The sequence below is a fragment of the Enoplosus armatus genome, chromosome 16 (genome assembly GCF_043641665.1).
Source record: "Enoplosus armatus isolate fEnoArm2 chromosome 16, fEnoArm2.hap1, whole genome shotgun sequence".
In the NCBI taxonomy this organism is placed as follows: Eukaryota; Metazoa; Chordata; class Actinopteri; order Centrarchiformes; family Enoplosidae; genus Enoplosus; species Enoplosus armatus.
In genome coordinates, this window is record NC_092195.1 from 14,579,408 (window position 1) to 14,601,127 (window position 21,720).

At 42.1% G+C, this 21,720-nt stretch overlaps 1 protein-coding gene across 3 annotated transcripts; it reads left to right on the forward strand.

Annotated features, from left to right (window-relative positions):
- The first annotated feature begins 1,838 nt into the window (after positions 1-1,838).
- Positions 1,839-19,922, forward strand: LOC139298886 (CUGBP Elav-like family member 3). Of its 3 annotated transcripts, XM_070921697.1 has the most exons (11): positions 1,839-1,921; positions 11,475-11,523; positions 12,997-13,125; positions 14,273-14,352; positions 14,926-15,069; positions 16,169-16,313; positions 17,789-17,929; positions 18,178-18,237; positions 18,799-18,903; positions 19,512-19,655; positions 19,795-19,922. In XM_070921697.1, exons 2-11 carry the CDS (start codon positions 11,475-11,477, stop codon positions 19,920-19,922), a joined length of 1,125 nt encoding a protein of 374 aa, XP_070777798.1. In that variant the 5' UTR covers positions 1,839-1,921. The 3 variants fall into 3 exon arrangements, with proteins under 3 accessions (XP_070777798.1, XP_070777800.1, XP_070777799.1); XM_070921699.1 differs by lacking the exon at positions 17,789-17,929; XM_070921698.1 differs by lacking the exon at positions 1,839-1,921 and having other exon boundaries at positions 13,000-13,125.
- The last annotated feature ends 1,798 nt before the right edge of the window (positions 19,923-21,720 follow it).

A 21,720-nucleotide genomic window follows, 5' to 3' on the forward strand; every position in this document is an offset into this window, starting at 1 on the left:
CCATCTTCGAGCAGTTTGGCAAGATCTATGAGTTGACAGTGATAAAGGACAAATACACAGGGATGCACAAAGGTAAGGCAGGCGTCGGGATAAAGGACCAAGAACTCCTGTTTGATAAGATTTAGTCTCAGGGAGTTCATATGGGGGAAAATATTGTTAATTTAGTATTCATTATGTGGGAAGATAGTGGTGGTCATTACAATAGTTGCTCTTCTATGTCCTCCAGTTAGGATTTCATTCTCATTTTAGCTGTTGTCCCTCTGGAGCCTCTTTAAGGAGCCATGTGAGGCCCAAAACCTCATGTTTAGCACCATTGATGTAAAAAAACGCAATCTGACTCGCAGTTGGTGAAAAGTTGTATCCTCACGTTCTGAATCAACCTTGACTCAATTTTTTTTTTTTAATGAGCTAATGATTCACATAATCCCATTCACCTCACTGAAACTGAAGTTTTTAAGTCGAGGCTGAATTGGGTAAACTATTCATTTAAATTGTAGTGATAATTTCCTTTTTTATTGTAGATATGACCTCATGTAAGAGTGCAGTATTGTATTTTCAGACTGCCATGCTTTGCAAGCTCGTCAAGGGCAATTTGAAGTTCAGTGTCCCGACTGAGGACACAGAGAGGAGCCACAGTTTTCTGCCACCACCTCTTAGATTACTAACTAACTAACACTATAACAACAACTGAAATGTGGAAACAGTAAAAACGTTGTTGTTGTAAAACACAAATGAAACATGACAATCATGTTCCAGAGACCCCCTGGTGCATGCTGGGAAGTTTCCCTTCACGCCCACCTCTGGATGCTACAATTGCCGACTTCAAGAAGAAATTAGTCATTTTAAATTGTTGGAATTAAATGAATTAGTACACCTAGAATCACAAACTCATCGCATTGTCATCACCAGAAAGGTAGTTGTCTAAGATCAATCTCACAAAAACAGTATTTTGTCAGCCCATAATTGGTTTCATGTGGCGATATCAGTCAATTTGTAAGAGTGTAAGTGTCACCCACGACTACTACTGTACGTCAAATGGTGAACAGGCCTTCTCACATTTTGAAAGTAAAGTCTCGACACATTCGAAATCCTGTTTGACGGACGGACTAAAGCTGGTTAAAGTGATCTAAGCTAAACAACGATCCAGACTGTCATTTCTAATGCAAATCTGAGCGCAGGAAAACAAAGGCTTTTGTAAATCCCCATAAACCATCAGTCATTTGGGAGACGTATAGGCCAGGTGCCATCAGTCCTCTAACACCTATAACACCTATTCTGCATACATTTACATATTCATGATTTGTGGGAGCCCTAAAGGTTAATGAAGGCCTTTCTCTATTATGTGGGACTGCATACATTTAGCTTGACCAGCGTGGTATTAAATACCCATTCAGACTGCTTGTGTCTGAATAGTCTCCAGGTATTATGATTTAATAATCCCATACATCTCCAGTGCTACTGGGAGAGCTACTCAACAAAATTACAGTTGTTCACAGTTTGTATTTTATTTTTTTTTGTCTCTGTTTCAGGCAGCTTTATATACATATTAATAATGGTGGTGGCCTGATTAAAGGCAGGAGGCATTTATAGAAATTTTAAACACATGCTGACCCAGAACTGTTGATGAATAACACCAAAGCACATACATCAAATGGCATATTCATAATAGGACAATCATCTCCATCAGCATGTTTCTGCCTGCAGGCCTTCAGGGCAAATGGCCAATTAAGATTAAGTTACAATAACATGGCACTGCCAACTCTGGCATTATATATAGCATATGAATCTGAAAAATACTTATGGTTCGCTGATCTTCCACCGCTTGTCTTTGTCTCCAGGATGTGCCTTCCTGACATATTGTGCACGTGAGTCCGCCCTCAAAGCCCAGAATGCATTGCACGAGCAGAAGACACTACCAGGGGTGAGTGTGTCGTCTTTTGGAGATCCTCAACAGCTAACATGTATATATATATATATATATATATAAATATAGATGGAGCAGAATAACTGGCATGCTAGGCTATCTGAACGCACCACGCAGACACGTGGACACACAGTGACACAGGAAAATTAAATGAGTTTGACGTGCAGGCCTGACTTCCCCCTTTAGCTGATATGTTCCAATAAAGGTCAGAGGCTGCTCTCCCTCTTATGTTTCATATGTGATGCATCCAGACATATCCATCCAGTCAAGGCATGAGTCATCTCGCAACATGTCACGGGTCGAAAGAGACAGCTATGAGGCTCGCTGCTGGAGTGACTTTGCCAGTTCTTATTCTCTCTGATGTTTCTCTTCCTTTCTGTGTCTCCGTCTTTCTCTCTCTCTCTCCCTCCCCTCCCCTCCTCTCTTTCTATCCATCTCTCCCTCTGAATTCTAATCAAAGTTAAACCTAGCTTTATTAGCATAGCCAGGCAGCAGGTGTGCTGCCAAATGACATTTCCAGAGCTAAATATGACATGACAGCCGCGTCTCTATAATAACCGACTATATGAGAGACAAGGCGACAAGGCAAGGAATTACTGAGACAGAGTGTGCTCCCAGACTTGCTGCTGCTTCCTCTTTTACTAACAAGGCTTCACCCCTGTTTCCTTTTGGTTATTTTTGTTGAAATCTACATCATTCACTTCTTTTTTTCCCCCCTGCTGAATGGCAGCTCATGACCATAGTTTTTGAGGGAAGAGTGAAGAGGCACGTGGACAGTGTAGGGCTGCACCTAATGATTATTTTCAGTATCGATGTATCTGTCAATCTTTTTAACTGTTTAGTCTGACAATAGCAAAACAAAGGCACAAAACAAGTTCTCAACACCCACTACAAACAGTCCCAAACCCAAAGATATTCAATTTAATATCATAGAAGACAAAGAAAACCAGCTAATATTCACACTGGAAAAGCAAACATTAAAAACATTCTCTGGTTCCAGCTTTTCAAATGTGAGGATTTGCTGCTTTTCTTTGTCTTGTGTGATAATAAACTGAATATCTTTGAGTTTTTAGGCTGTTGGCAGGACAAAAAAGACATTTGATGACGTCACCTTGGACTCATGATGGGCATTTTTCACTATTTTCACACATTTGACAGACAACACAATGAGTCGATTAATGAAAATAATCGTTAGTTTGAGCCAGCAATTATTTGAATATAGTTGGAGATTGACGTATTGATTGTTTCAGCTGTAGAACATTGTTGTAATGGCAGGCAGGGGGTTATTGGGGGACATAGAGACAGTTTGTAGGAGCAGGCTGGTATTAGGGTGGCAACAAAAGAAATCCCATTGTTAGCATGACAGTAGCGTGACCTTCCTGACCTCTCGTAGGGGATCAGCAGGGCCCAATGCCCCATGGCTAAAGCCCTCTCCCCCCTGTGTTTCTACTCCAGCGGCTCTCCTCCTCACAACCTCTTACCTCTAAGCCGAGTGGAACAAGCTAAACCCTCCTGTGTTCCCGCAATCCTCCCCTGCCCCCCCCCCCTTCCCTTGCCAAAAGAAAAAAAAAGACGAAAACCATCTTATTAGCTCCATACACGCCCACACGGACAAGAACTGCTTCCCACCCCTGCTACCAGCTGTGGTGTAATTGTCATCTAATTGCACCTGCACTGCCAAAGAATAATTAACTTTGGCATCTCATGGTTGGGGCGATACAAAAGAAATAACATGAAAGCAATTATAGGACTGAGGGGAGAGAGCTTGAATGAAGGCACACCTGAATGTAGAAAAAGCTGAAGGATGTCATTAACACCTAGTGCTGCTTTTTTTTTTTTTTTAGCGTTTCTCCCCTCTGCAAAGAGTCTGTCTTTTTTTTTTTCTCCTTGCTATTTTACAGATTTTTTTTCTCTCTGCTAACAATAGAAAAGAAGAAAGAAAGAAAGAAGTCAGGCAGGGGCGAACAGATGGTTGTTTCAGAGTGGCACCTGGCCTTGTGTTTCATTTCAGGTGAGAGAGTCCGTCTCTAAGTGAGAGGGGGAGGAAGAGTGTCAAAAGCACATTCAGCTGAAAGCGAGGAAAGAAAGTGAGTGAATTGTGGCGTTAGGAAGAGGAGAGGGGAAAAAAAGGCAGGAGCAATAAACCAGATTCACTGTGAGAGAAAGTGTGGAAATGGAGGTTGGGAAGAGGAAAGATTCACTCCTGAGCTGCACTCGCATTCAATCCTGCTTGGACATCTTGTACTCTTGACCCCTCTGTTCTTATCGCTTTATCTCTGCACTGTCTGAGGCCAGTGTGTCTGGCCAAGTCAGCTGTTGTTAGGCTCATAGAGGCAATCACATCCAGTTATGCCACATTAAAGGAAAACATTTTACACAGCAACCTCCAAAACCAAATCTATATTTCAATGACATAAAATAAATAACAGCAGAATGATCAAATCATGTTGTTATTTGCCATTAAAGGTCATTAAAGCTGAAATTATTTGACATAATCGACCAAAAATGTATCAGCAACTATTTTCATAAGCCATTAAGCGTTCAAGAAAAAAATGGCACAAATTCCCTGGTTTCAGTTTTTTAGAACTAAATGTTTTCTTAGTCTTCCATGATAGTACACTGAACACATTTGGGTTTTGGACTGTTGGACATTTTAAGACGTGGTCTGCATTTCTCTGGCATTCTAGAGGCCAAGCGATCAATCGATTAATTGAGAAAATAATCCGTAGGTTAAAGGAAATGTTTGGCCTTTTGTGAAATTTGCTTTCCTGCCGAGAGTTAGATGGAAAGATCAACACCACTCTCATGTTAGTACGCTAAATATGAAGCTGCAGCCGGCTAACTTAGCGTAGCATAAAGACTGGAAACAGATGGAAACAGCTAGTCTGGTTCTGTCCAGCAGTAACAAAATCTAAGCTAAGCTAACAGACATTATATACTGTATCATTAGCGTACAAACATGAGAGCGGTATCAATCTCCTCATGTAACTCTCGGAAAGAAAGCACATGAGCGTATTTCCCAAAATGTCGAACTTTTCTTTGGATCGAGAAGGAAGAAAATTGTAAGTTTCAGCCCTAAAACTCATATCTGCTTCAGTATAAACACAATATGTCGCCCCTCATCAACACTCGCTTACCTGAATTAATATTTGCAACGATGTCTCACCGGTAATTTTAAATGCAATAAGTATTTAATATTGCGACCGTGCCCAAGTGAGAAAGTAGCTGTGTGTTTGGTGTATATTTGCATGTGCAGTGGGGGAAGTGAGGGCAGGTGTTCGCACTAACACCGTTTAATGAAGGGTGTGTGTGTGTGCTTTTGTGTGCGTGTGCGCACGGCAGTGTGTGAAATGTCTTGTTTGCTTTTGTGTGCATGTGTTTCCGTGGAGAGTACACATCCAAAGATATGGATGGGTGGATGGATGGATGGAAGTTGTCGGGTTTATTGTAGGCTCCTCTCAGGTTTCTTCATTCACTATCTGCCGTGTGTGTGAGAGTAAGATCTGAGCTGCGAGGCCTTCTGTGTTTAAGCTGCCCATACGAGAGGAAAGAGCCCTCTTTGAGTGGAACATCTGACTAAGCCTGACATTTACTCAGCCATAAGGACTCAGAGGGAGCAGACAGGGGGGTTTTATCAATAGTCTGAAATAAATGCATATGCTAAATATAGCCCAGGCTTTTTACGCAGGATATGAGATAGGAAGTTGTAGTGCCACAATGTTGTGCCCTTAATGTCTGAGCAAACGTTCTGCTGTAGAAACAGATGGACCATAAACAGTTGCAGGGTGATGTTAACAGTCTCTTATATACCTGTTAGCACTGTAGGCTTATTCAATCTTTGCATTTTAGTCTGTTTTTTATAGTAAACACAGAAAAAAAGGTAGAAACCGACATTTAATGTGCAACAAGGCATGAAATATGACAAAAACACAAAGTGGATGCTCAGATTTGGTTCACTGAGGCTCTAAAACATGTTGAACATGAGCATGTAACCTGCTCAACATGTTATTTAATGTATCTGACAATAAGCAGATAAAGCAGTACCTCCATATGTGGCCATGTCTTGATGTCAGTGAGTTGTGCGGATGATGATGATGATAGCAATTAGCGAGCCTCAGAGCGAATATGTTCACTTGATGAATCTACGCGGAGCTAAGTGTGCATTCATGCGTCCATTCATTTACATATGCATGCATATCAATAAAGCGACAGGGACGATGCAGGACAGGCGGCACTGACTGACAACAGAAAGGACCCGTCCTCTGTACGTCACTCTGGGGCGACTGTGATGATGAATGCAGATTGGATTTATAGAGGTGGTAAATGGGTGTGAACTAGAGAGAAATTGGATAAATTAAGGAAGGGGGGGGGGCAATAAGGGAGGGTGGGGGAAGGGGAGAAGAGATGAATGAAAGTTTGACATAATGAACAGTGGGTGGCAGTAAGGGTGGAGGGGGTTGGAGGTGCATTGAGGCAGTGTGTTTATCAGCTTAAATACAGACATCTGTTACTGAGAAATAGTGTGTTTTGGGGGGTAGGGGAGTGTGTGTGTGTGTATGTGGTAGGCAAACACACACAAAAGTGGGAAGAGGCTGTTGTCACAAAACTCATTAGGCTCTTTGAACTACATGTGCTGTACATTGGACTACGGTGGAGTTAAAGCGTGTAAACCATGCCCGAATTAAAAAAAACTACAAAAAAAGTAAAGTAGGACATGGACCCTATCTGTACACACTGACACACGCACACACACACACATACAGAAATCTGTCCATGATTCAGTTCTTTCCCCCTTCTGCTCCACTGAGTCGAGTCAAACAACACTTGACATGAATATTTAACAGAAGAGACAAAACAATTGAGAGTCAACTTGAGTGTTGTTAGAAATTTACTCTTTGATATTCAGTTTCTCCACTTTGAAGGATTTTCGTTGGCTGTCTGACAAAAAGGCTGAATGTCAGCTTCGAGAGCTGTCAGTTTCGTGTTGATACCGGACAGACTAGTGAACCCTGTAGAAGTGGGAGACAACACTGGGAAGCAGTTTTGACACTGAGGACTGGATCATTGATTAAATATTATTGAACTGTACGCGCGTTGTGCTGTCAGTCTCTTTGTGTGTGATTGATTTAGGGATTGGATGAATTCAGGAGAAGGTAGACTTTCTCTCTGCTTTGTGTGCCTGCCCGCCCATGTGTGTGCGCATCTGTGTGTGCATCCACGTGTGGAAACATTAACATTGACCGTACTTCTGCATCTCTGCTGTTTTGTCCCTGCCTCAGTCGCTTTGTTCCAACTCTTTGTGCGAGCTCACAATCATCTGCGTCTATTAATCTCCTTTTCTTTTCTTTTTTTTCTTTTTCTTTTTTTTTTTACGCCTGTGAATATACCAATTTCCACCTGTGCTTGTTCTTTTCCCCCGGGTGAATTCACAAGTGCGTCTCAGCGTTCGTGCATTCCCGACGAGGAGGTGGATGGAGAAGCGAGGGAGCAAAAGCAGCAGAGACGGGAGAGGAACAGAACAGAACAGAACAGAACAGGGAGGGGAGGGGGAGGAGGGAGGTGGCAGGTTGATTACGGTCGCAGGTCTCGTTGCCTGGAGACGGCGGGGACCAGGGATGCCAGGTTGCTAGGCGACCGGCAAGATGCAATGACCAGCGCTGTGTGATGGAGCGGAGGGGAGGCGAAGACGGAAAATTGTCTTTGTGCACCCCCTCCCGCCCCACCCACCTACCCCCCCCCCCCCCCCCCCCCCCCCCCCCCCCCCACACACACACACACAACTCTGCCTCCCTGCTGTAAATGTTCTTGAAAGAGCAGGGGAGATGGTCTCTGCTGATATATTTACCATTCAGAGTGGCTGCTTTTCAGGGCAGACGAGCCGAATGGATTGAAATTGGAGAGAAAACAGGCGACAGAAATGTGTCACCCTCACACAGCAGCAGGCTGCTATATAGACTTAACAACACTGCGGACAGTATAGAGATTATCATCTGCTCTGCGGGTCGTAATAGAAAGGAGAGAAATATATCATCATCGATATGCTTTACTCCCTCTGACTGTAAACCATCCTCTGTCTAACACACTTGCTGTTGTAGATGAAAATGCATTTACATGGGAGCGAGTGCCACTCCTCGGTGCGTAGGGGCGTTGATGTTTACGGGGGGTCATGTATTATGGCAAAAGGGGTCGAGCTGTGATTTGATTGGATAATCTATGGATTTAATATCTCATAATCCCAGCGAAATCCCCCGCAGCATCACAGAGCGAAAAGATTAAGTATGTGTGCTCATGTTGCTGTGACCGACAGGGGCAGACAGCGCGCGTGTGTGTGTGTGTGTGTGTGTGTGGGAACAATGAATGTGTGTTTAGTCGGAGGATGATTGTATGTAATATCTGCGCTGTGTGTTTGTAGATGGAGCGCAAGGGGAGACAAAAAAAAATGAAATAGCTAAAACACACTGGTGAAATGGGCTGTTGATCGGGCAGGTTCTGCCTGTGTGTTGTCTGTGCACAGTATGGGGCTGTTTTTGTAAACAAGCCTAAGAGAGAAAGGGGAGGGGAGGGGAGCAACAGGAGGAGGAGGGGAGAGAGCAAATTACTGTAAAGTGTGTACGTTAGTGGTTTAGGCTTAGAGGGAGATATTTTTCTCCCTGCTTCTGCATCTGCTCTCGAGGCAGCGCCAACATTCAACAGGCACGAACGCTCCCTCCATCATCCCCTTTTTTTTTTTTTTGTTCGGTGTCTTTCAATTTTCCTCTCCTTCTCCTTCTCCGTCTCCCCCCTCCTCCCTCACGCATCTAATCCCTCTATCTCTCGACCTAGAAGCACCCTTTGTCCTCCTCATTTGTTTTTCACCCGTCTCTTCCGCACGTCGTTCAGGGCAACCTTGTTTACCTGATGAGGGGCTCTCATCACCGGGGTTGCCATGACGATGGCAATGCGAAGCGCGGTCTCCGTCAGAGCGGCGGGGCCGGTTGCCGTGCCGATATGAAGTGGCACAGCCTTGATGGCCTCCACTTCTCACTGTTTTCCCTCTTGTATGTTCTAATTCCAATCTCCTGAGCCATCTGCTGCGCTTCTCCTTGTCACCACCACCACGGCCTTCGCTGTTTGTCTTCCTGCACTGAAATATGGGCCATGGGATTTTTTACAGGCATCATTTAAACATGTTAACAATCCAAGATGTCACATTAATCTACTGCCGTGAGGTTGTAGCATCAGCTTTGATCCCTTGACTCAGCTCTTAAGATTAGTGAAGATATTTCACTTGGAATGATCTTGTTTCTGTAGTATCTATAGTAGCTGGTGAGTCTGGATTTATTGTACATGGTCAGTATTATTTCAGAAATAATTTGTCTTTATATATTGCTCTCAGTGTATAGCATGTACACAGGGCCGTAGCAACCTCAGAGGAAGCTTCTTATTCTGATGTATTTTTCGGTGTGGTTAAAAAAAACTGTCCCAATCGCCACATCTGATCAGTAAAAGAAAAATAATCATGTATCCATCAGCTGTGATTTTATCTGTTTAGAACTGCCCTATTTGCCTCGGTGTACACACATTTTTGAAGCATTTATATTCTCCAAAATACTTTCAGCTCAACCCTTTTTTTTTTCTTCATAAAATATGAAATGAATCTTCAAATCAAGTGAACAAAAAAAGCTGGTGAGCATTTTGATTTTATATAAATGTGACAAAGAGAGACAAATGAGTTAAAAGACAGCAAGCACAGGTCTACTAGTTCATTCTTTTTCAATGAAAACCAACTTAAAAAAGCATAAAGACAGAATGGGGGACTCAGTGTTTCTAAAATCCTGTCTACGGACCGACACAATTAGATAAAAGCAAAGTGTAGTTTGATATTTAAAACACTTCATTTGCAGTAAGTCTACAGAATAGGAGTACAAATGTGGGCAGCAGTAGATTGTGCAGAATATATAAGGTATAGAGTAAATAAATAATATTGCATTCTGCACAGGTTGCCACATTATAGTCGTTGCACTCGGTACTGTAGGTGCACAAGTGCAAATAGCAGAAGAAGTGATTGGTATAGTGGCAAACAGTGGACAAGAGACAATGAATGGACCCTTCTATAATAACATGAAGTGATATTTGTCGAGTGCTTTTATCTCGAGTACGAGTTTTAACATGTGGGGCCCAGTCAGGACGATGTTGTCTTCACTGCAATCTAATTTTATGCAAAACCCGTAACTACAGTTTAAACAATAATTACTATTCACTGACTGCAGGAGCAGACGCCCACATTTGCTTGACTGATTGGAAGATGGTTTTGAGACTTTGCCCTTCCATCTACTCTATCATCCTATTAATTGGCGCAATCAATTGGACGCTCTGGATGAGGAGACACAGGGGCCCTCTGCAGCAGGTGTTGGTGGTATTTCAGCTGGTGGTTCAGGTGCGTGGAGGCGGCCACGTTTGTGTATGCGGGTCCTGGCGGCGGACCGCGACCGCGGCACCGATCAATAGTGTCTCCTGGTGACCGATCACAGCGGATCAATCAGTGACACAGGATCAGTGACTGGCTGAAATGTCACCAGCTCCATAATTAAGACCTTCATTAAGCCACAGTTAACAGAGTGTCACTCTGTTGCTCTCACCTCGACTCCTCACCAACATCACCCCCCCCTCCTCCTCCTCCTCCCCTTCACACATACACATCCCCCACCTCCATCCTTTCCTCCATATGCTCCTTTCCTTCCCCTCAATCCCTCTCAATCCCACCCTTCTCCCATTTGCCCTCTCTTGTTTGTTCTTTTCTTTATTTCATTCAATGCCTCTTTTCACCGTTTTCGTGCTCTATACATTTGAAAGACGAGGCACTGAGGCACTGACGTATGCACGGTTTCATATGGGGGTTTTGTTAAATAGTGGGGAGGATTGTGGAGAAGAAAGGAAAAAAAAAGAAGGCATTTCAGCAGCTTGTCTTTTGATGAATTATGAAAAGGTCACCTAATCCTTTTCTGTGTCGTGTGTGCTCTCCTTTCTCTTTGTCATTCTTTTATTCTTTGTTTTTTCCAGATATTATTCCTTCCTGTCTAACCCTGTATACCCCCGTCTCTGTCTCTCTGTCAGGCTCAGAATATCTCGCTTTTCTGATGCTGCGTGCTCCTGTAATCCAGATTAGCCGGCGAGTGTGCTTAATCTTATCACTTCCCCAATCCCGCGTGGGTGTGTGCTTTTCCTGGTTTTGTGTGATAGGGGGAGAAGGAACGATAGACGGCAGGATTAGAGCAGATTCTGAGAGAGACTCGGAGAGAGAGAGAGAGAGACTGTACGACTGCGAATGTAATATCACACATATCGGTGTCAGCCGTGGTCTGCTGGAGTAGAGTTGGCAAATAAACAGAAAGGAGAGAAATTAGAGGAGGATCGTAGGAGGCTGGAGCACAGGCCAAATTCACTAACATCCATACATGCAATTTATAAGACAGCGGTGGCAACATTATGATTCATTTTTGCTGTTTTTCTTGTGTTAATGATCACCACCCCTGTCCTCTGTGACTCATCACGTGGCCTCTTGTCTTTCCAGATGAACCGTCCAATCCAGGTGAAGCCGGCGGACAGCGAGAGCAGAGGGGGTAAGAGACACCTGTCCCCACCCAAGAACCACAGCACCTGTTCAAACAACACCTTCACAGTGTACACGACCCAAAATGTCCATCTTAACAAGTCGTTTAGTCTTGCATCCACACTGAAACACGTGTTTTTTTCCTTGCAACAAGTGACATTTTTAAGTTTTTGACATGAAAGCACCAGAATCAAGACAATATCAGGTGCTGATTAAAGACATTTCTACAAACAATCAACTGCAACATTTTGCACAGAAAATCTGCAAGATTTTTAGAATCCCTCCAGCAGATTCTTGTTTTAACAAAACTACAATTCAAGATCCAGTATTAGATTCAATTACCTGTCACACACTGTTCACAGCCTCAACAGCTTCAAAGCTGCATGCTTCAACTACCACAAGTGTGCTTCACTGCTGGATTTGCACTGAAGGGCCTTCTGCCCGAACATCTAATCAGTCACCTAATCAGTTCATTTTCACCCACTTCTCAACGTCTGTGAGCACACAATTGTAAATGTAAGCTGTTTCGAACGACTTCAAGCGTCATGTTTTTGTATGTTTTTGCTCATTTACTAAAATTCATATAGACTATACTTTATTGTTGCCCATTTCCCAAAGCGTACCCTAGTTTTACAGCAAATGTTGGTTCCAGTAAGGTATAACAATCAATTTGAAAACTTGCTCGAGAGGTTTTTATTAGTTTTTATTAATAGGTCCTCTTTGATTTTTTGAAACCACAGCTTGTGAATTCAATGCTATTCGGCAGCCAGCTCTCAAATCCAACACATTAACACACCAAACAGGCAGACTTTTCTAATCAAACCACATTTTCAACCGCAATATCATCGAACAATTGCATGAATGGAACAAAACAAAAAAGAAAAAAGACAATGACACGTTCACTGTGATTTATTCTGTATCTCAAGCTTTAAGTCTCTTGGCAGTTGATTTTCATACCATACTAAAATGAATGGGAAAGAAATGGAAGCCCTAATGTGAGGAAAAATACAGGTAACAATCTGCTGTATGCTTTTGGAGAACAGCGTGCAGGAGTGCAACGTGCATGTGATTTGTAGTGAATGGGCTAAAACATGCAGAAACGCTGGTCTGATCCTTCACAGACGGGGACAGACGGAGCAGCTTCTCTGACAACACAGAGGGTGACAAACATTTGAGTCACCGCCAGATGCTGTTTGTTTGTTGTGATGTTCACATTACTGCACTCTGCTGGCGCTCTGAAGCATTGCAGGCTGATGTCCATGATTTGTTATCCATTATCACACTGTTGTTGTTCTCTGGTATTCATGCATGTACGGTGACATGGCACTTCTCCCCTTTGCCCCCCCCCCCTCTTTTCACTGCCTTGTATCACCTCCCCCCTTAAAACATTTACTCCCACTATTTCTCCTCTGTAATCTCACTCACATTACCCACGCATTATCCTGTTTTCTTTCTCCCATCTTGCCGTTCTCCTTCCCCTTAGAAGACAGGAAGCTGTTTGTGGGTATGCTGGGGAAACAGCAGACGGACACTGATGTGAGAAAGATGTTTGAGCCGTTCGGCAGCATAGAGGAGTGCACGGTGCTCCGTGGGCCCGACGGCACCAGCAAAGGTAAGGTCAAATCAAACAACAAAATGGGTTCAATCCAACATGGAACATGGACATGCAGAAAAGACATCCTTACGTGTATAATTGAAGCATGACACTAAAAGTTAAAATCATTTATTTAAAGTGGTCCTGGCCTGCACCAAAGTCATGATAACCGCAAAGACTGCTGTGCCTCTGTTACATTACAGACCTGCATGCAGATTTAATCATAGTAGATACAATATTACTCATTATGCAAATTTTAGATTTTTGCTAAAATACTAAGTACATTCAGCCATCTCCCCTCTTTCCATTTCCTTGAATAAAAACACCTGTTTTTATAAGCTGTAATATATTCTGAGTGCATCATCTGGGAGGCTGTACTGAATTTTAGGCCCACACGTTTAAAAGGATTTAGATCCAAAAGAGCCTGATCTATGAATTCTGACTATGCTTATTATTATACCCATGCTGGCCTGTAGTGACTTCAAACACCTGTAAATAGTCTGGTGCCTGGACATTTATGCATTTATGCACAGGACTTGCTGCTAAATACTGAACCCTTTTACACAACGTTTAGTGATTTAAAATGTCCTACGCTGAAATGGATGCAATAAGATTTAAATGGCTTTATCCTCCGTTATCTGCAACAGCCTTGACTCAGGTTTCCTTTAGCTTTTTAAAGCACTGTAGCATGAACTTGTTGTGTCCAGATGATGACCGTAAAAGTGACATTGACTTTGTTTAACTGTTTGTATTTTTAGCCAGCCCTGAGAATTAAGCCTCCAGCACATTAACCGTCACGTGAATGTAAATTGCTGTTGTCACTAACAACAATGCTAATGATATTTGCCATGTAAATCAAAGTCCGGCGACAGTTCAAACACAGATGCTAGATTTTTCTGCGTTTGTTGCATGAGGCATGACTAATGGTGCAATAGGTTTTATGGGTCATGGCTAATGATGCGTTTGGTGGTTTACGGACTGTGATTGATGAAGCAATGAATGTCTTGTGGACCATGTTTAATGATGCCACGGTAACTGATGAAGCACTAGATTTAAGACGGCTGCTAATGTATTTTTAAAGGGAAGTAATTTCTGTATACTGTGTGTGTGAGAGTGTGTGTGTGTGTGAGAGAGGCCATGTTTAATGGTGTGTCATTTCATGTAGGGTGTGCATTTGTAAAGTACCAGAGCAACGCAGAGGCCCAGGCCGCCATCAACGCGCTGCATGGGAGTCGTACCTTACCAGTGAGTCCCCCTTACACACACACACACACACACACACACACACACACACAATCAAACAAACATGCAGAGAAACACATGGTCACACACATACTCAAATATACACGCATTTAGATCCTCCAAATCCAGTCATTTAGACACTCAACATGGTGACTCAGTTAATAGTCACCACTTCTCTTTTCTGTCCCCCTCCTCCACACACACGCACACGCACGCACGCACGCACGCACACACACACACACGCACGCACACACGCACACACGCACACACACACACACACACGCAAACACACACACACACACACACACACGCAAACACACACACAATAAAGGACAGTGTTTTTGTAAAATGTGCTCATCTTTTCTACTGTAGGTGATTTGTACTGTTTGGTGCAGGTTGACTAAATTAAAAGAACAACTAACTTTTTTTAAACATATTTAATTCAGTTTTTGGGACACTTTATATAAATATATACATATATATTTGAATTTTATCAAATTATGACTTTTTGGTCTGGTAACGTAAAGTGTCAGAGGATGGAGTTATGAGTTATGATTTTTCCCATTTCCTCCACAGGGCGCCTCGTCCAGCCTGGTGGTGAAGTTTGCTGATTCGGAGAAGGAGCGAGGGCTCCGGCGGATGCAGCAGGTGGCCTCTCAGCTGGGTGTCATCAGTCCCATGACCCTGCACCTCGGGGCTTACAACGCCTACACGCAGGCCGTGAGGACCCCCCCCACACACACACACACATATCTTAACAAACATACACTGTAGGGTTTATATCTATTTTTCTAATTTAGTAAATATCCACAACGAAATACAGAGCAAATAAGGTCACGTGTCTGCCTGCTGATGGACTGTGGAGACAAATCACACGATTGGAGGTTGGTCCGACATAGCCCTGAATTAACTGACACTTTCCTTAAGCTGAAGTAAAAGTGCTGCAGTAAAAAATATTTGAGTCAAAATATAAAGACAAAATACAGAATTAACTTTATGCTAAGTAAACCTTATTCAATGTGATGCGATTGCAATAGAAGAGTTTTAATGTCATACTAGATGATTTTAACTGGAAAAATTGCAGTTTACAATGTAGAGCAAAGCGTCTCTCGTCATTGCTAATTGACCGTTTACTGCAAATGGTTTCAGATTTGGCTCATTTACAGTTGTTCAATTTGTGATGCTTAAGGAGGCCTGACAGGGTTTTTGCTCGTAATGGATGTGTTGATTTATAGCGGCGCTCTATGCTTCAGTAAAAAGTTAAACTAAAACCTTCTTACTCAAAGGGGAATTTTCAAAAAGTGCAGATGGATTTAAAACTACTCAAAAGCAGGATTTGATATCATCACTTCGCCCTTACAGCTCAGACACAGAGCACACGACATGATGTTAGGACCAATTATAAACTGATTAGGCCAAAAATGACTGATTATGAAGATCATGAAGCGTCTGGACAGGTCCGCAAAAACAGAGCCAGTCACCAAGGACAGCTGGTCTGTTTATGTTGCAGCGTGCAGACATATGGCCTTCAAATATATTGACTCCTGATTGAGGGTCAGACTGGAGCCATTGCAATGATATTAAACATGCTCGATTTTTATGACTGGATCCTGTTATTTGAGCTAGTTAATAATGGAAATCTGAACCAGGCTCACTAAATGTCTGATGTTGACCCTTTTCACTATTTGTTTGTATCTTTAAAGTCTTCTCTACTTTACAAGCTTGAGATTACACACTCTGCACACAGAAACATACTCCATACTCCTGACTCCCCTCCTCTCAATCACAACCCCTCTCTCTCTCTCTCTCCGTCCTCCAGTTGATGCAGCAGCAGGCCCTGGTGGCGCAGTCGGCCTACCTCTCTCCTGTTGCCACGGTGGCGGCGGTTCAGATGCAGCAGCTCGCCGCCCTCAACCCCAGCAGCATCATTGCCACGCCAATCGCATCCATCACCCCCTCCTCAGGTAATGAGAGGCAGAGATGTCTGGCCCCGGCCGGCCTTGATTAGATTTCTGCTTGAAATATGAGGACAGATAGACAAGGAGAGTTGGACCTAAGACGACAAAATAACAAACATATATTTTCCAGTTTTCTTCTTCTTCAGTCTGTCATGATGTTAGCCAGGTTAGCTTTTACATTTAAGGCGGAAAAGACGGTAAAATGGTGGGTGAGTTAGAGTACCTGCATCCTGAAAGTACTTGTATATTCTAAATTATACTATATTATTGATACTGGCAATACCAATGTTGATATTTGAGAGTTTGATAACAATATATCAGCCAATATTCCTTTTATTAAAATTAAAACAGAACTTTTTCATAAGAATGTTAAAGAGTTGTGACCAGTTAAAATGAATATAATAATATAATAATATAATAATGTATCTTTGGCATTTGTGTACTGCAATTTCGTTACTTATCGGCTGATACACAGTGTAAGCCGATATCAGTATATCTGCAATAACGGATTTAAAGATCATTTTTGGACTGCTTTTTTCATTAGCGTTTAAATTTCAATTATTGTTAAATCTGTAAGTCTATAGTATGTAATGTCATAAACAGTGATAGTTTCCCCCAGAATTACTTGAGGCCAAAGTGTCGCCTTAAAATTGGTTGCTTGCTCTGACAAGGCAGCCAAAAAAACTTGAGTTATATGAAACAGAGACAAGCAGCAACTGTAAACTAATGAAACTGTAAACAGCAAATGTACAGGCATTCATGTCCCCCTCAGGATGAAATGTAATAACTTAAGTGATCCCTTGACTTTTCATGTTGTGCTATTATCAGGTCAAATTTTTAATTTTGTCCAATACTTTGATTCATGACCAAATACCTGCGAAATTAATGACATTCCCATCAGCCTCAGCCGAGTTTTTTGTTTTGTGCTAATCAGCAAATGCATGTTAAAGGAAAAGATGGTGAGCATGTTAAACATAACCTGCTTAACGGTGCCCTGTGGAGTTATATTTACAATGAAAGTTACTCATCATTGTGTGTATCCTTGACGTCTAACAAATGCATTTCCTGTCTCATAAAACATTTGCAACGCTGATTTTTCAAGTGTTTTAAATTCTGCATTGTTTACATCCATGTTTACTAGCTTGGAGTGTTTTACTTCCCTCGCTTTGTTGGTGTATTGTTGTGTTTCTTGGCACATTACCGGTGCCACCTGTAGATCAGTGGAATAGTGTGAAACCATTGGCATCATAAACAAAATGCTCCATAGCGCTACTAGAGGTAAGAAACTCCACAGGGTACTTTTAACATCAACATCTTACTGATGATGTTACTCGTACGCTTCGTATTTTATAAATGACTAAAATAATCAATCATTAAAAATGGAAATCAAATCATTTTCTGCTGATTGACAAGTCTGTTAATGTACAAGACGTTTCAGCACAAATCTGTACTTAAAAGAAATGCCTTATACACGTCCGCAGGTACCAGCACTCCACCCTCCATCGCAGCCACACCTGTTCCTGCTCTGCCTCCACCAATCAGCTACCCCTCTGTGCCAGCTCCACCCAATGGCCAATCAGCAACCGAAGCCCTGTACACCAACGGGGTTCATGCCTATCAAGGTATAGCCAAAACATCCTTCACAGCAGCTACACTAGAAAGTAAAGAGTAACTGTGTCGCTGTCATAAAATATTCCTCCACAGGCTTCCTGTGTTGACGTGCGACAGCGAGAGTTTAATTAAGAGGAAATGGAATGAAACTAAAGCACTAAATGTTATTTGGAGCGTGCTGATGTGCCCCAAATAGCATTTAGGATTTTTTTGTTCAGTGCATATAGCAGTTAGTGACGATGTGTTTACTCTGCCACAGCTCAGAGTCCTGTCCTGGACCCACTGCAGCAAGCTTATACAGGCATGCAGCACTATACAGGTGAGCAGTAAATTGCCATTTATTTATAGAAATGTTTTGCCATGTTCTTGTCTTACTGCTGCTAAATAAGTTGCGTATACTGTATAAGTATCAATGTTTGGTGGGAAAAAAAATTGAGTTCAAATTGATTTCAGATCACACATACAAACAAATAAGCTCACAAATATACTTTTGTGGTACGTTTTACATAAAGTCTGACCACTGGACCCCAGATTTTTGTAGTTTAAGTCCTTTGAGTGCAATGCAAAACAGTTTTATGTAACATAATGGGATGCAGATACATTACCCTTGCACTCCCCGACCACCCAACACTGCATGTGTAAAATAAAAATTTACATCCAAAGTCAAAACATGCACATATATTACAAAATGTAAATAACTTGCAGCTCTATAGAATGAGTCATGCATCACAAACTATATGCAAAACATCTCCCAGTTTTAGCAAATCTGTAGGTGGGAATGCAGCTCTGTCAGATGTTGTTTTGAGGAAAAACTGATTAGTTTGCAGTCTCTGCCTGCCTCACCGCTGCTCTCTGCTCACCTGCTCCTCCTCTCCATCAGCCACCTACCCCGCTGCCTACAGCCTGGTGGGACAGCCGTTCCCCCACCAGCCCACACTGGTGGCTCAGCAGCCGCAGCAACCGCAGCAGCTGCAGCAACGAGAAGGTAAACACAAAGAGCTTTGCACAAATGTGGCATAATCATATCTCGGAAAAACATTCCAGTGGTTTTGCATGTTTTAGCCGATTTACCACAAATCACAGACACTTTACATCACAGAGAACCAAACAAGGCTGCTGTGCTTTAAACAGGTGACTCTATTTTAGCTGCCATTGTAGGTATCTGTGTTGGTTTTCATTCTTTTCTGTATGATATGAAAATGTATTAGCAGACTTTTAGAACTTGCTTGAATGATATGATTTATTATTTATATTTACAAGATAAAGTCTGTATTCATCTTTCACTAGAGCTGCAACTAATGATTGTTTGCATTATTGACCAATCTGTCCAGTAAATTTTCCATTATTTGATTATTGTTTAGTCTATAAAATGTCTGAAAATGTTTAGTGAAAATAGTGGAAATAATGAAAATGTCCATCACAATTTCCAAGAGCCAAAGGTCACGTTTTCAAATCTCTTGTTTGTCTTGTTAAACCAATGGCTGCCTAGAACTGGAGGAATCCTGCATCCACCAGTTTTCACTGATCGTCTAAACTGTCTTGTCTTGTCACGTCACGTCTGTGTCGTTGTGGCTCTCCTCTATTTGTGAACAGGTCCTGAGGGCTGTAACATCTTCATCTACCACCTGCCACAGGAGTTCACCGACTCTGAGATACTGCAGATGTTCCTGCCCTTCGGAAACGTTATCTCTGCAAAGGTCTTTGTTGACCGCGCCACCAACCAGAGTAAATGCTTCGGTGAGTGACTGTGATGGATACTGTCACCCTGTGGTTTTTAGAGACTTTCTCTCTTTTTCCCCACACATGTAATTTTAGCTTTATTTACTCATGTTGCTGCATCATGACTGTTTTTTTCTTTCTGTCACTTCCCTCTCAGGTTTTGTGAGTTTCGACAACCCATCCAGCGCCCAGACTGCCATCCAGGCCATGAACGGCTTCCAGATAGGCATGAAGAGACTGAAGGTGCAGCTGAAGAGGCCCAAGGATGCCAACAGGCCTTACTGAAGGAGGTGAGTTATTGTGTATTGACATGTTTGAGGAGGATGGGGAGGGCTCTGGGAGGGATTGATAGACAGCTGGAAATGTGTCTGGAAGTTAAAGAGACAGAGTGGATGTAATTGGGGGCTCAGTACTTAAATGGCTGTCTTTCATGTGGAACTGAAGAAGTCAATAACCCTACAGTAGATTAACTTTAATGAGGTGGCAGCACTCTGAAAATACCATCAATTTCAAATACATTGTGTTAAAGTGGCTCCTTCTTTTTTGCTCATTATGTAGGGCCAGTTTAATTTGAGAAGTAGATTTTTACTCGGTTCAAATGTTCTGTCTAACCAGTGTTCTGTCGCAGGGTTGAATGCCAACTGCTGTTCGTCATTAATTTTTTGTTTTACTTTTCATTTATTGTTTTTGTGCTGTGCCATATGCCATTTTTCCTGAAAAAAACATCACACCACTCTCAAGACTGTCCCGTCCATACATATATCGTGGAGACGTGCGTCGCTATGGCTACGGTTGCCTAGCAACCGCTAAAACCTCCCCCCCTTCCTTCTCACTGCGTTGTAAGTTAATTGGCCTGTGTTGGTTGCTGTGGCGATATTGCCTGTGATGGTTGCCATTAGCAATTTTTATTTTTTGGGCCGTTGCCTTGATTCACCATGCTCAACTGCATGGCGGGTTACTGTGGCGACCATGAACTGTGTTTGGTGCGTTGTGAGTTTCCTCTTATTATTTTGTCCTGGTTTTAATCCTTGCAAACACTGATCAATAACTGTCACTTTACCTCAGCATCTGTAAGTAATTGATTATCATGACAAGTCCTCTAAAAGCTTCAATGCTAAGAGCTAAATTAGCCTGTTGTCCATCAAATGTGGATATATTAGGATTTTTTCCTTTTAGACTTTTTGGTTTTTGATTAGTTTCCTTTTTGTTGTCTGTCATGATTATCATTCTTACACATTCCCTCTGTTTAGTTGGTTGGTGTGGTAGTTTTCGGTGAGTGCGGGGTTTTTGTTTGGTTGTAACTCAATTCCAAGTGACTTTGTGCCTGAACTTTGTTTGGTTTTTGTGAGACTGGAAATGTACTGAACGTGCCCCTGTAAGTGGTTGACTACATAGTATTTGTTTATGAATGACTGTGCGTGAGTGAGAGACAACCAGAAGGTGCGTGCATTTATATTTGTGTGAGTGTTTTGTAATTGACTCGATGTGAAAAAATATTTATGTGTAAGTGAATGGGTGTGTGTGTGTGTGTGTGTTGTACCAACTGAGACACTAACCTTACTCTAGAAGGTTTTGGGTAAAGCTGTTTGGTTCCTGTGACACGTGCTGCTGGCTGAGGAACTGCATTCCTCTGTAGGAATTCTGGGCCTCCAAAAACATAATACTAATAAATAGTCATAGTATTCGAATAATATATCTAAAAATGTCCACTTAACATTCATAATAACCCAAAACACATAATGTGTCTTATGCACAGGGTATCTGCTGGTCACTGAACAAGTTTGAAAAGAAATTGATTAAAAAATCTGAGATTAAATGTTTTCTAATAAAAACCTAAAAATTTGAAGATGTTTCTGCTTCTTTAAAAAAAGCATAAAATATACAAAGTTTGAATCCATTTCAACATCTAAACTAACTAGATTTTTTTTCTTCCACAATAAAGAAAAACTTTAAACTCCGCCACAACAAATCAATACATTTCATTTTACATTAACCCCTTAACATACCTGTGCAGTTTTCCCTGCCCCCCCCCCCCCCCTCTTTATGTATCATTAGTCATATAGTTATATAAATCTATAAAGTT